We start from the raw sequence: 14281 nt of genomic DNA on the forward strand, positions 1-14281 counted from the left end.
TTAGTACTTTTTGGTGCCACAAGATGCCCTAGGTTTATCTTATATTTTCTGTACCCCAACTAGTTCTCCAAGGATCCCTGATATCTTTTATTGGGGAAAGGTATTTAGAAACCAAGGTATGGGTGCCAGGTGTGCTCACTGCTAGTGGGGTGTCACTGCTTCTAACCTCTCTCAATGGACAGACCGAAGAAATATATATAGGGATGCTAACTCACTGCATATACGCACAAGGGTTTATTTCTGTATTTATTTGTGAATATATATATCTATAATTTGTGAATATATATTTATATATCTCCACAGTCCAGATGGATACCTCCAACTCCAACCTATTACCTTAGGATTGATCCTAGCATTGGGGATATCAGATTTTTAATCTTTGTATGGCTTTTTTTTTTTATCTTAACAGTGGCTCAAGAACCTTCTGAGGGGAAAAGGAATATTTTATAAATATTACTGAAAAAAAAAAAACCCCAACAACAAAAGTAACCCTAAGCTTGGCATAACAAATATGTTAGCATGTCCCCGTGCTCAATATTCTTCAGCCCTTTCTGAAATCTACAGTTTGGAACATACAACCTCACTGTTCCTGAAGGTAGATAGACGTGCCTCACTTCCCTTCTTATACAAACACAGTTTGTCTCCAGCCCTACGGAACAATACCTATTGTAACGCTGAGCTGGCACTTGTGGATTCTAAATATAAGCCAAGATACTTCTCAAAGATTAGAATCAGAACTTTGCTTTACATGTGAAATCTTATTTTGAATTCAGGTACACAATTACTCACTCAGAGACTTAATTATACTGCCTTAGGATAGTATTACAATAGTTTTAATTATTTTTTGGGGGGTTACAAAAGTAACCTTTTGTCTGGTTAGGAAGGTGAAGTGACTAGAGTCTTTTTGAGAACTTCAAATACAAATTTAACCATCAGCTGTGAGGTTTATCTGTGGTTCCTTCATGTTTATTCAAGAAGCAACCATACTTGGATGGGCTCCTCCTTCCTCTCATTATGCTTAATGTAAATCTAGTGCTGCTTGGATGTGTCTTTATAAACCGTGCAGAGAACTGGAAAGAGAATCTAACCAAGATGGTTCATGGGCCGCTGGAGGTGTGGCTCAGTGGTTTGGAAAACATTCTGGATTTTAAACAGCAACACCTATAATTATGGAGGCGTCATCCCTTCCATAAAAAAGAAAACAAAACAAAGAAAGCAAAGCCCTTCTACTAACAAGGTGTAGTCATAGCATGTGTTCAGCCTTCCCAAAACCTGTCTGGCATTTGTTTCTGGCCTGGTGGGGGAATATCTTCCATCTTTCTCTGAGCACTCATCAAACAACACAAAGGTAAACAATTGGAGGGCAATTAGCAGTCTCTTTGGGGTAACAGGAGAGAGAAGTCACCCTGCTATTAATATCAAAGGAATTAATCATGGTTTATATATGTGATTCAGTGGCTTAACTTTGCAAGTGGTTGAAAAACAAGGAATCAACAAAGTTTACAAAAGACACAATTTGGAGAACCAGGTATGGTAAACAACTTAAAGAACCATCTGCTGGGTATTCTGAGGCGGTAAAGATTGAGATGGTGCCTGTTGCATAAAATGTGATGGTGCCTTGTATAAGATCTGCTATGTGCACTGCAAGTCTGTGTTTCTCAGACTTGCATGTATGTGAGATTCAGCTGGGAAGTATTGTTAAAATGCAGATTTTGATCCCATAAGTGTAGGGAGGTGGCTGAGATTATGCATTTTTAACATGTTGTCAGGTGGTACTCATGTTAGAGATCAGCACATCTCATTTTGTATAGCAAGACTGTAGGTTATTCTGGTACCTATGGTAAGGTAGGATTGAGCCACTCATACTCCCTTTATGTGTCTTGAATTTAACAACATGTTGCACTGTGATTGTCCAGGGGTTAGGAGACTAGGATAGCTTTCTGGAGTAGAGGTACTTGGGCCAAATACTTTATTGTACATTGTAGTTTCTGGAGATTACAATCCACTGGAACCCGCAGGGCAAAGAGCTATACTATGTAGTACAGTTAACAGCAACCGTTTTTTTTTTTTTTTTGCAAAGACCAATTCAGAAAAATCTAAAAATATTTTCAGGCCATGTTTATTCATGTTTAGAGAACTGTGCCCTTGAAAGAAAAGCAAGGAATTTAATCTCTTTAACTAAGTCCCCTCTCTGTGATTACAACCTCAGAAAATGCTATATTGTCTCTAGGTCTGATGCTGAGCCTCTGAACAAAATTTTTTGTTGTTGTTGGGGAAACCCCTTTTAAACAGAGGTCTTCATCAATCCATGACTACCTTTTCAGGACGTGCAATTAGTAAATGTGGTTGGTCTCAGAGTGCCTGGTAAGATTGTATCCTTTAAAACAAGACATCCTCTATTGATTTCTCACGTGGACATTTAGTGACATCTGAACAGAGGATATACTTCTCTTGCCTCTTACTGTGAAACACACCATTTTCATTTGCCATACTTCTTTTCTAGGAAGGAAACTTGGAGTGTGAGCATTCATTTTAAGAGTCTGCCCACTTTTACTCTCCCTCCCCCCTCCTCCCCATCTCTCCTGCCAACCCTCCCCTCCTTTCTTCCCTGTGGTTACCCCCAACCTGGGTGTCTTCCACACCTAGGGGAGAGGAGAGGCAAGTAGGGGGTTGAACTTGGCCTCCACCCTCCATGGCCTCAGGTTCTCCCCTGTCTGTGAAGGGATGTGTAGGTTGGCTGTTTCTGAGAAGCTAGGCAGGCCACATAATGTCTGAGGATGGGTGGCATGCCACTGTTGGGAAGCAGAAAGTGTATGATGAGAAATACACAAAAGTACCAAGTCAGGACACTGGACTCTAATCCTTGCCCAGCTGCTAACCAATTATTTGGCCTTGGAGAATGATTTAGCCTCTGCGGACCTCAGTTTCCTAATCTGTAATATGAAATACTTGGCTATGCCTGTTTCTCAGAGTGTAGGAGACTTGCCACTGGAATGGCAATAGATAACACTGAATCACATAGTGAGAACTATACTCCTTCTGTAATCAATTTCAATCCTTCCAGCTTTTCAAAAAAAAAAAAAAAAGGAAAAGACAACATTCTTCGCTGCTACTCATGTCATTAACACTTTCTGCATTTGCAACTGTCCCTTAAAAAATTATTTGTAATTTTTTTTTTGCCACTCTCCTTTTCTATAACAAAGGAGCTAGTGACTTCGTTTTCACCATGATTGTTTTTAATTTGTGGAGGGTGATCCTAATCTCCCACTTAAAGTAGTAATAGAGAAAGAAAAAAGTCGGTTGACGTAAGAGTAGATATTTAATACGCTTACCAAAATAGTTATAGTCCAATGAGTGTACTACATTAATTATTTTGCAATTATCATGTTATGGCAAAAAATGAGGAAGATGGTAACTAGTTTAAGAAACAACTGAATTAGGTGAATTTAAAGTTTCTGTTTAGCTCAAAACTTACAAAAGCATTCGTGTATCTTGTTAAGTGGTAAATGTCCACCCCATTTCTGTTCCCCCAAATGCGCATATATTTATTGATAAAGTATTTGCAGAGCAAAGTAGGTGTCTGATGTATAGCTAAATAGAATGTGACAGGGCACTAACGTGTTCTAATACCTTTGAGGAAATTTTGGTTGCAGTTAAGTATAGTTTGCTAATTTTCCTTTAGGATGTTTTGGGTTTTTTTCCTGTTGTTTCAAATATAATGAAACGGGGACACACACCTTTGCCTTCGGTGTAGTTAAAATGAAATTATGTCAGGAACATCTGTTGAAAAGGGGATTTCTATTTGTTTTACCACCAAAAGGTGGCGTCCTACCCCCATGCCCTTTATTTAAAAACCCTTCTTGCTTTAATTTAACAAAAAGAAACTTCCAGTTGATTACAGATAAAGAAATTAAAATGTGCTCCCTATGAATGTAACGTGACAGTGTTGAAAATGAACAATATGTTAAGCTGCAGTTAAGTCTCCCCCTAATGTAAGCCAAATGGACACGGAGTTCTTAAATAAGGTGGCACATTAGACAGTATTATATACAAAATTGAATACAATATATCATGGGATTTACAACCAGGATTTCCTTTTGTCTGCAAAACTTGTTGCCAATCTGACGTTGGCCCCCTCTTTCAAGGGAATGTAGAATTGAAGGCAGTTAAAATGCAGAATAAAATCAGTAGCAACCTAAAGATCTTTTTAGTGTGGCAATACTAATACTTTTTTTTAAAGCTCACCATCCAATGTGAAAAACAGGATCAGAGCATGAATTGTTCTTTACAGATTATGAATAAATTGGTCTCATTTAAATACGTTGCTATTTCCCTAAGTTATAATTCTGCAACTCGACACATACTGTAAACATGTTCTATCTGGCATAAACATTTTAGAAACAAAAAACAATTTTCTCCCCAATAGACTGGCAACTTTGTAGATTTCCACTTATTTCATGGGAATTCAGCATATGGAATTTCCAGTGATGTTAGAGGATTATCGCAACTATGAATTGACTTGACATAAGGCTTTTTATCAGTGGCTAGGTCATAGTAAACATTCAATAAATATTATATGTTATTACTGACAGGTGTAGACTGTGAGGTCCTCAAGGGCAGGGATTTTATTTTTGCAGTCTTCATTGCCTACTATATGGTCTAGACATATGTCAAAATGTCTTAATGTTTTGAAGCAAAGGTAACAGGAACCCTAGCCTCTGGAAAGGCAGGAAGTTCTACACAAACAAAAATGCATTTTCTTCATCTAGATTCTAGTCTAAAAGATCCAATGCATGGTCTTGTCTGGATAGCATAGAATCTTACACATGAATTTTTGCTGGAATTACCTTAGCACAGTCTCCCTTTCTCTGGCTTTATAGCACTAGTGAATGGCTTTGTTTTTTGTTTTTTGTTTTTTGTTTTTGCTTGCAAAACAGATACAATTTTAAAGTGGTAGTCTTACACTATTATTGCAATAGAGATTTAGAATTCTTCTGTAAATGGATGATTAACAATATTTGTAAAAAGATATTATCTGTAAGAATATATAATAACCTTTCCAGGATGTTTATTATCTACAACTGTGTTGGTCTCAAGGAATGGAACAGTACTTGTCCCCCCGCCCCCCCAGACCCTCAAGGTACTTTGTAGGAATCCACAGGAGTGGCTTTCAATATATTCTCATTTAAGAGTTGGGCTGTTACACCATCCAGCCAGTAGCTGGAAATACTGGCTTAGGAGTTTGGCAGCATCTTGGGGTGATGGGTCTGAAAAAAAAAATATTTCTGTGAACAACAACACACCATAGAACCCCATTATCTCTTTCCAAGTCACATTTTGGAAATAAGAAGTTTTTCTTTTCAATTTGTGTTGATAAAGAGGAAAGAAATACCAGTGTCTTTTGTTTGATACGTGTATATGTATATTTCAAAACATTTCATTCAGGCTTCTAATTGACTCCTTCAAATTTCTAAATTCCACCGAACTTCAAAACAGCAAAAAGAAAAAAAAAAACCACACACACACACACACACACACCAACCCATACCTTTTCAAAGAATTGGACAGAGCTTTTTGCATGTGACTGATCTCTGGAAGAGCAGGGAATTTGTGTTCAACAACTGATTGACATGCTAGCCCCTGGGTGTTTTCCTAAGAGAAACCGTGGCAAGAGCACAGCTCCTGATGCAGCAGCCACTTTCCCCCAAAGTGGATCAAACTACACATTCCAGCAGTGAGTCTGACAAGGAAGGGGGGCGAAGCTCGTCCCGCATTACACTCTCCTGATTCAGGAATACAGGGGGGAAACCCCTTCGCCGGCGGGTTTCTGTTTCCCTGCAAACAGGGGTTTGTCCTTCTATTGAACTTTCACCTCCCGAACTCGCCTTCTTTCATTGGACAAAGTGCAGAAAGAAAGAGGAGAGACCGAGGGAGGACGGGAGAGAGGGAGAAAGGGGGCTGAAAACACCACCCCCACCTCCCCCTCCTTCAACTGTCACTGATGGCAAAACACTTTCACTTTTAACTGGAGGAAACTCACATCCTTGCCTACCCTCTCTCTTTTCCTTCTGTATTTTTAGCTCAGAAACCAAGCAAATAGCCATCGCATTCCTATCTTCGTCCTCAGTTGTTAACACTCTCCCTCTCGTTTTTCCCCCCCCCGTGTCTGAATGGGCCCCCCACTTCCCCATCTTCTGAGGAATCCTCCCCTCCCCCATGCGCCTTATTTTTCCAGGTCTTTCTTGCCAGATCCCTCTTTTGCCAGGGACTGCTCTGGCGTTCCCTTCCTCTCTCTGGTCTGTGGGGCTCGGCCTCCCCCCTTCCCCATCCAGCCTGAACGCCCCTCACTCCCATCTCCCGGGAAGCCCCCTCCCTCCAAGCTGTGCCCCCAACTCCCCACCCCCCCCAGCTTTGGCAATTGCGATTTTTTTTTTTTTTTTTTTTTTTTGCTGCGAGCCTTGTTGTTTACCCAGCAGGTGGATGTGACGTCAGGGACGCACAACAGCAAAAAATAACAACATCTCCCTCCGCGACGTGTTGGCCTCTCTGCGCGCCTTATTTATTTATTTGTTCCGGGAGGCCGGGGGGGGGGCGGGGGGGGCCGGGGCCCGTGGGGCCCGGGGAGGGGGCGCGGCGGCTCGCGCCCGGGGGGCGCCGGGGGGCCCTGGGGGCGCGCGGGGCGGAGAGGGGGCCCCGGCGGGAGGCGGGGAGGCGGGCTGGGGAGCGCCCCCGGGCCGGCGCTCCCCGCGCCTCTGCCGCCGCCGCCGCCGCCACTGGCGCTGGCTGGGCTCCGGGAAGCTAGTCCGGAGCGGAGGAATCTATTGTTATTTATTGTGTGGCGGCTGCATGCTGTACTCGCGGCGGCCCGGCCCTCGTCCGGGAGTGCGTGTGTGCGCGCGTGTGTGCGCGAGTGAGTGTGTGCGCGGGGGTGCGCGCGCGGGCGGGAGTGGGCGCGCGCGGGGAAAGGCCCGAAAACACCTTAGTTTGCACCGAGAGACCATTTGCAGCGGGTGAGTTTGTATTTTTCCATTTCTGCTCCACTTTTTCCCAAGCTGCCTCCTGCCTTGTTTCCGCCACTTTAAACAACAACAACAACCAGCACCAAAAAAAAAAAAAAAAAAAAAAAAAAAAAGGAAAACGAAAAAAAGGAAAAAAAAAAAAAAAACTACTTTCCACCTCCAGGCTCCACGTGCATCTCCCCCCCGCCCTCCCCTCTCAGCCTCTCTCCCCCGGGCCCGGGCCCAGGCTCTGGGGTGTGTGTGTGTGTGTGTCGTGGGGGGGGGGGGTTGGGGCCGGCGCGAGGGTGGGGGGGGCCTTCGGCGGCGGCGCCCGCACGCTTGGGTCCATTTCCATAAGTCAAATGAGGGTGGGGGGGGGGGCGGCGACGGCGGCGGGGAGGCGAAATCGCCTTCCCCCTCGGCCTCTTCACGCCTGGCTCTGCGCGCTGGGCGATCGCCGCGGGGAGAGGCATCAATAAGCCCAGGCCGCCTGGCGCAACTTTCGATGTCGGGCGTCTGGGTGCCAGGCGAGGAGCAGGGCCGGCGCGGGGCCGGGGGTCGCGTCTGTGGCGGGAGGGGGCGCGCGCCGGGAGCCTCGGGAGCCCGAAGTTTGGACTTGGAGCAAACTTTTTCCCTCCGCTCTCCGCGAGTGTGTGCCCCTCCGTGCCCCTGGATCGTAAGGACGGGATGCCCGCACCCCGGGCCCCGCGCCTCGGGACATCCCCGGTGCCACGCGCGCCTGGCCCCGAACCTGGCCGCGGGGACGCTCCACCGCCGCCCCCCCCGCCCCCCGAGCACAGAAAACTCGGACACACGCTCGCGCACCCCCGGCTAGACACGCACCCTCACGCGCGCTCGAGCCCGAGCACCCAGCCTTGGCGCGGACCGGCCAGCTCCGCGGGTGGGAGTGGGAACGGGGTGCGCTGCGGGGAGTCGCCGCGTCGGGTCTCCTCCCCTCCATCACACATACTTTCGGGGGTTGCTCTCCTTTGAAGCTTGGGGTACCGGGGCGGGGGGTTTCCCAAGCCTGGATGTGTCCGGAGGCGCGCGGGAGCCGCCGCGTCCCTGCAGCCCCGTCCCGGCGGCCGCGGCTCCCCATCCCTCGCCAGCACGCCGCCTGCCTCCGCAGCTCCCCGCGCTCCATCCCCATCCCGCGGAGGACTCCGCTGTGCCGGCCGCCGGGGCTGCGTGCGCTCCGGGCGGGGACGGCGGCGCCGGGAGCCGAGAGTTCGCCAGTTGCCGCGGGGTCGCGGTCATTCGCTGCCTCCGCCTCCCCTCGCCCCCGCCTCCCGCCCCCCCCCCCCCCCCCCCCCGTCCCCAGATACCGCCGCTCGGAAACTTTGATTCCTTCTCCTTTTTGGCCCTCGGCGAGTCCCCCTCCCCACCTGTTGTGAGCTCCGCCTCGGTCCCCGGAGACTGGCGGTGACACACGCGGGCGCCGGGGAGCTCCGCGCCCAGAAACAAAGTCGCATGCCCCCTCCCCAGTGTTTGCTTCGAAATCGCAGCCTGCAGCACACCTCCCCCCCCCCCTTCCCGCGCAGCTCCCGCCCCTGTGAGAATAAGGACTAAATAAACAGTTGTAACTTCAAACCTTGTGCCTGCGATCGTATGCCTTTCCCACCCCCTTCCCCCGTCCTCCCCCCTCCTTTTTTGTTGTTGCAACTTTGTAAGATCCTGGGGAAGGTGCTGAGACTTTGGCTCGGGCCGAGTTCCCGGTCTCGGGATCCTTGCAGGGATTCCCTAAGCCACATCCTCCTCGCCGTCCGCCCGCACTGGCGGGTCCTCCTGGTCCGCCGCCCCGTCTGCCCGGGCCCCCCAGCCTAATCACTTATCCCACTCCCCCTCCCTCAGTTCCCCCCAACCTGCGCCGGGAAGCCTTGCTGAGGGTCGCCCTGGTTTCTTGTCGACCGCAGAACCCGAAAGTTTGCAAGAGGAAGAGAGCGCGCAGCGAGCCAGCGGGCAAGGGGCAGCGGCAGCGGCGCCGGGGACCATGGTGCTGCCGGCGCCTCCTCCGCGGGCGTGAAGGCGGCGCTCCCACTCCCTCCCCGGACTCTGCGGGTAAGTCGAGGCGGCCGCGGGCACCGGGGCGAGGACGCGGGCGGGGGCTGCGGAGACCCCAGAGCCCCCGGGGCTCTCTCCCCAAAGGGCCAGCATGGGCGGCGCGAGCGTAGGGATGAGGCGCCCGGAGCCAGGAATGTGCCCATCCTCAAGCTGGTAGGTGCCTCGGAATACTGGACTTTCTCTCTCTCTCTCTCTCTCTTTTTTTTTTTTTTCCTCCTTCCCCTTCTCTTTCCTAAATCCGAGAATCTGGAGATCAAAGTTTAGCGTGGAATGTAAAGTGCTCCGATAAAATATGGTGACATCCCTCGTCCCCCCTTCTCACCCCACTCCCCTCTTATAACTATTAATTATTTCCAAGTCATTGTGTCCAAATACCCTTGCCTGGCTGATTACAAAGTGTATTGATTTAGTCTGGGCTCATCCTACGCATTCGTTTTAATTCATTTTCCCTTTGCTCGACCAGAAAACCCGAAATGAAACTTATTTCTTCCTCTTCCCAACACCCCGCCCCCCCACCCCCCAAGCTCTCATCTCTGACGCCTGGGCAGAATAATGAAATTAATATAAACATTTCATTTGGTTGCATTTAAGCTTCTTATAAGGAGCTGGTGTTGCTCTCCTGTCCGGTCACAGGTATTTTGCAAGTTCGGATTTCCTTTTTTGTTGCTGCTTTGTAAACAGGAATGCTGGAAGGGCATTCTGTATTCCTTTTAAAAGGAGTCTATACCTTGAAACCATCTACACTTTACCTTTGGTTGTCCGTAGGCTTTAGGATTTAGGGCTTGCACAATAGATGAGTTGGAAAAAAAAAAAAAACTTGAAGGATATTTAAGGGATTTTTCTGCTGCTGAAAATATATTGAAGAATCTCTGCAAATTTTTACCTTCCATCTCCTTTCCTTCGTTTTTCCACAGTGATAATCAGTTTGAGGGGAGATGTCTTAACTAGAATTAGGAGAGAAATGGTAAGACTTCAGGTGTTTTCTACTCAGGGTTAGCCTGCATAATTGAGACAGAGGAGTTGCAATTATTTTCAGTTCCAGAGAGAAATGTATCAAATCTTTTTTAGAATTCCACTGGAGTTTTGATTCTCAAAGTGGAAATACCCATCTCTTTGAGTCCAGGAAAAGAAAATTGAGCTTACAGTTTCAGAGATTTGGAATGTTTTTTTTTTTTTTTTCCTCTCTCTCCCTGACTTTTCTACTTGAAACATCTCATAATTAAAGAGCATTAAAAATATAAAAAGAAACTCAACTAGTTACCATTCAAAAGATGTCAGCTAAAGTCTCACTGCAAAGGGGTGGTGTTGGGGGGGAAGGTTTAGCATCTTACCACTGGCAGCATTTTTCCCTCCTTAGACTTTGGATTAGTCATTGTATGAGAGAGAAAAAGAAATCAGTTTTTTTTTTTTTTTTTTTTGGAAAAGTAAAGTAAACAGCCTCCAACTGCTGAACCTTGACAACCCAAATTAAGGAAGCAGGAGAGATCAAACAGAACTACTGCTGGGTTGTTGTCAGGAGCTCTACATGGAGAACTCTGGACTATTCGATCAAGCAGCAAAGCTATATATTCACTAATGCAGAAATGGACCATTGCAAATGCTGATCTTTGTTGTGCAAGCTAAGGCTCACTTGGAAGGAAATACTCCGCTCCACTCTAGGCAGCATTTGAGTTCCTTATGGATGTCGAGTTGCTCAATAAGTTATTTTTCTAATACAGTCTTGCTTATGAAGAGCATGCACGCAAAAAGGTATGGAATGAATATTAAGTCTTCCAGAGGCTGCCTTGCTACCCAGAACTGTGGAGTGGAATTCTTTTTACCAACATCAGACTCCTACACTAGAGTTAGGTAACGTTTTCTCACATCAAGTTTAGAAGATCTGCCTTGTCAGGAAAGCCAAGGTTTTGTATGTGAGGGTTTAAATCTGATGTGAAGCTCAAAAAAAAAAAAAAAAAAAAAAAAAAAAAAATCCCTGGTGATGAAGTTTTGTGTCAGCCCACTCTTGGAATTTAAAAAGGCGAGAGGGAGCATTCTCCAGATTAGACATAACCTCTTTTTTTAGATTGACATTCAACATGACCACGTTGCTACTTTTATTCAAGTTCTCTGTAACTTGTCCTTGCTTGTTGTCTAGGAAAATTTAACTGCTTTACATTTTTAAAGGGAGTAGTAACAGCAATTACTTTAGCATTTTGTTTTCACAGGTTTATCAAAGTATAATGAAAGCAACATCAACTATTCAAATTAACTGTCTCAAATTAAGGAGGTTATATTGCTGGAGATGTGTCTGTAAGATTTTGTGTTTATATTTAAATAGTGGAGTAAAAACTGCAACACTATTTTTTTTTTGTTATAACTATCCCCAAATTAAGTGTCATTTTTAATTAAGTAGAACAAAGTAGGAAATAGGGCAAGTAAACACGTAAAGAAGAATAAAAATGATTGCCATTTAAGGATTGCATTTTTAATTAACGTGTCCATCACACAGTAAGCACTTTATGTTTTTTTATGTCAGAGTTTCATAACCATAGTGCCCAACATGTTTCAAAGTGTGTAGCTTTTATTGGATCTATCTTTTATTGTATAATTAAACAATGCGAGTTAAACATACACATGGAGGCTGTTAGGCAATTCTGTGCAATATGTAATGTTTTTTAAAAAGCTATAAATATTTTCTAGTTAAATCATTTGTACCAACAATAACAAAAGTTGACTGGGTTAATATTGAGCCGAGGTATGGTTTTCTGTTACTAAGTTTTTCCTTGCTTCTCTTAAGACTCTACCCCTGGCCTTGTGTATTTGCATTCTTAGGCTCTATAGGAGAATATGTCTGTTTTCAGCAGTTGTTTAAATTAACAGGAGAATTGTGGATATTTCCTAAACAAATATATTTATACCACAGCACGTCCAATGCCCACATTAAGAAAGTGGAGGGAGAATATAGCAGATGTGACAACTTCTTTTGAACTCAGCTTCCTCTTGCAGCCAATCTTATTGTGCTGTTTATTTAGTTTTCATGTTTTACTTAAGACTCAAACTCGATTTTGAAACGTTATCTTGTAAGAGGCCGCATCACAAAAAAGTATGTGTATTCAGACAATGTTAGTTGTTATCATACCGATTACATTTCAGTGAGTATGCCAAGAATATTTACAGGGCATTGCAGGAGTTCTGTCTTTTAAAAATAATTTTAGGCACACGTTAATAAAATTTAAATAGATTGCAGGCTGTCAGAAAATAGTATAAATTTTGTTTATGATTCAGTTACTTTAAGGTACTTACATTAAAGAAACTCATTTAACCCCTGACTGAAGAGCATTAAGAGGGGAGGGAAGCCCTCCAAAGAGCTCCCACTGCCCTTTGCTCTCCTGATAATCTTAAATTACTACAATTTAATTGCAACTTCAAGGCATTGAGCATGAGCTGTTTCTCTGGGGCTGAGAAAGGGTTTTGAGAGCATAGCTAGATTTGCACAGGTGGTATTTTTGTTTTTCAAAAATACATTTTTGCTAAGGGCTCATTCTTTCCCTTTCTTATCCTGTTAGGTGTCCTATTCCTTTTATAGAATTCAGTCATACTAAATGCCATTTTTGCCCAGCCAGCTTTTTTTTTTTTCTATGTTTTTTGGACCTAGAGTGTATAAAGGTCTCAAGCAAGTAGAGGTTTGTTTTCTAAAGAAAATAACCTTATGAGAGGCATCTGCTGAATAGACATGAGCCAACATATATTTTTACTATTTGCAGGGGATTTTTTTTTTTTTTCCCCTTCAGTTGATGGTAGTAATCCCACCAGGTGATCAAACACTGAATTTTTGAATCAAGCCAGCAAGCCAAGTTAAGTTTGCATTTGGGCCCATGTATTTTCCAAATGATCTTTCTTGTGACTAGTTACACTGGTCTTTAGGCCACTTTGCCATCACATGTGCTGTCCAAGGAGCCATCTTAAACTGATTTTTAAAGATATTTCTCTTCCACAGTACTCAGATGAATTAAGGTTAGAGGTGCCAAAAGCTGGAACATGGGCAGGCCATGAGATGAGATGAATTCCTGTAACAGAGGAAAATCTGGCCAAATATGGGGTATCTTATGCATGACAGTTATTGTCCCCTGCGCCCCTCCACCTCCGCGAGGACATACATAGTTTATTTCAATGTGCATGTGACGATGTGGTTAATGGAAATTAAGCATATTTGGCTTGTGTCGCCAACCTAAAAATAAATGTTGTAAGGAATGTTTGATTTCAAGAAGTGCTTTGGTTTTTTATCCTATAGATAATGTTCTTGCAATTATGGCTACAAGGCTGGTATTCTGGAAAGAGGAAGTACAGTGTGGTAAAGTGCATGGCAGTCAGGAGAGACAATTAGACAATGTTCTTTGTTTCTTTAATAAATTATTCTTATTAATTACAGCCAGTTTGTGCTAAGGCATTTTTTTGCCTTGTATTTGAGAAGCCAGCTCCCATTCAAGAGAAGGTTGTGCCAGAAGCTGTATCCTTTCCCTCGTGCTGTTGTACCCAGTCATGAGATCTATTGACCAAACTAGCTGTGGATGTCTCTGCAAGGCTTGTTTTTCTTTTTGAAATCCCCGGATGGCAGTTTTTAATATATGCCCTGCCTTGTGCACAACAGGTGTTTGTTTGGTAGTTTTTTTACGGGATTTAAAGTGAGAAAAACATTTCCTACCTACCAGCCTCTAGGAGAATCACCCGCCTAAGAGAAAGACCCTGGGTCCTGATCACCAAGTGTAGAAGGGTTTTTCCTTAAGGCTCTCCAGGAGCCCCCGTTGTTTAAAACAGGTGGGGGAGGGGGCTCAATTTAGTGCTTTGATATTTGCAATTAAGTTGTAGTAATTCAAGATTACTGGGATAGTGCAAAGGGCAGTGGGGACTTTTTAGTGGTCTTCTCTTCTCTTGACGCTCAAAGCTGCTCAGTCATGGGGATAAATGAGTTTCTTCAATCTAAGTACTTAAAGTAACTAAATCGTAAACAAAATTTATATTAGATCCTGACAACTAATAATCTATTTAAATTACATTAAAGTATCTAGGCAAAAATTTAATTAAAGACAGAAATACTGTCAAGCCCTGTAAATATCTTGACAGGTCTACTCGAATGGAACTGATATCACGAAATATTTACATATGTCTGGTGTGTTCGGGGAACATCTCGGCTGTGCCTGTGCTGAGCTAATTGCACTTTCTTTCCAAATCACATTTTTAATAAA

The 14281-nt window shown here is 44.6% G+C and overlaps 1 protein-coding gene across 2 annotated transcripts in view; it reads left to right on the forward strand.

Annotated features, from left to right (window-relative positions):
• Window positions 1-6731: 6731 nt before the first annotated feature.
• LOC144289745 (uncharacterized) overlaps window positions 6732-14281 on the forward strand; it is an 87930-nt gene continuing 80380 nt past the window's right edge. Inside the window, exons 1-2 of one of the 2 annotated variants that reach the window (XM_077858082.1) lie at window positions 6732-7010; window positions 8912-9056. In XM_077858082.1, coding sequence (XP_077714208.1) covers window positions 6847-7010; window positions 8912-9056 — 309 coding nt within the window. In that variant the 5' untranslated portion in view covers window positions 6732-6846. The remainder of the gene's footprint in view (window positions 7011-8911; window positions 9057-14281) is intronic. The other variant, XM_077858083.1, reaches the window with a different exon arrangement.

Source organism: Canis aureus, chromosome 19 (assembly GCF_053574225.1).
Source record: "Canis aureus isolate CA01 chromosome 19, VMU_Caureus_v.1.0, whole genome shotgun sequence".
Taxonomy (NCBI): Eukaryota; Metazoa; Chordata; class Mammalia; order Carnivora; family Canidae; genus Canis; species Canis aureus.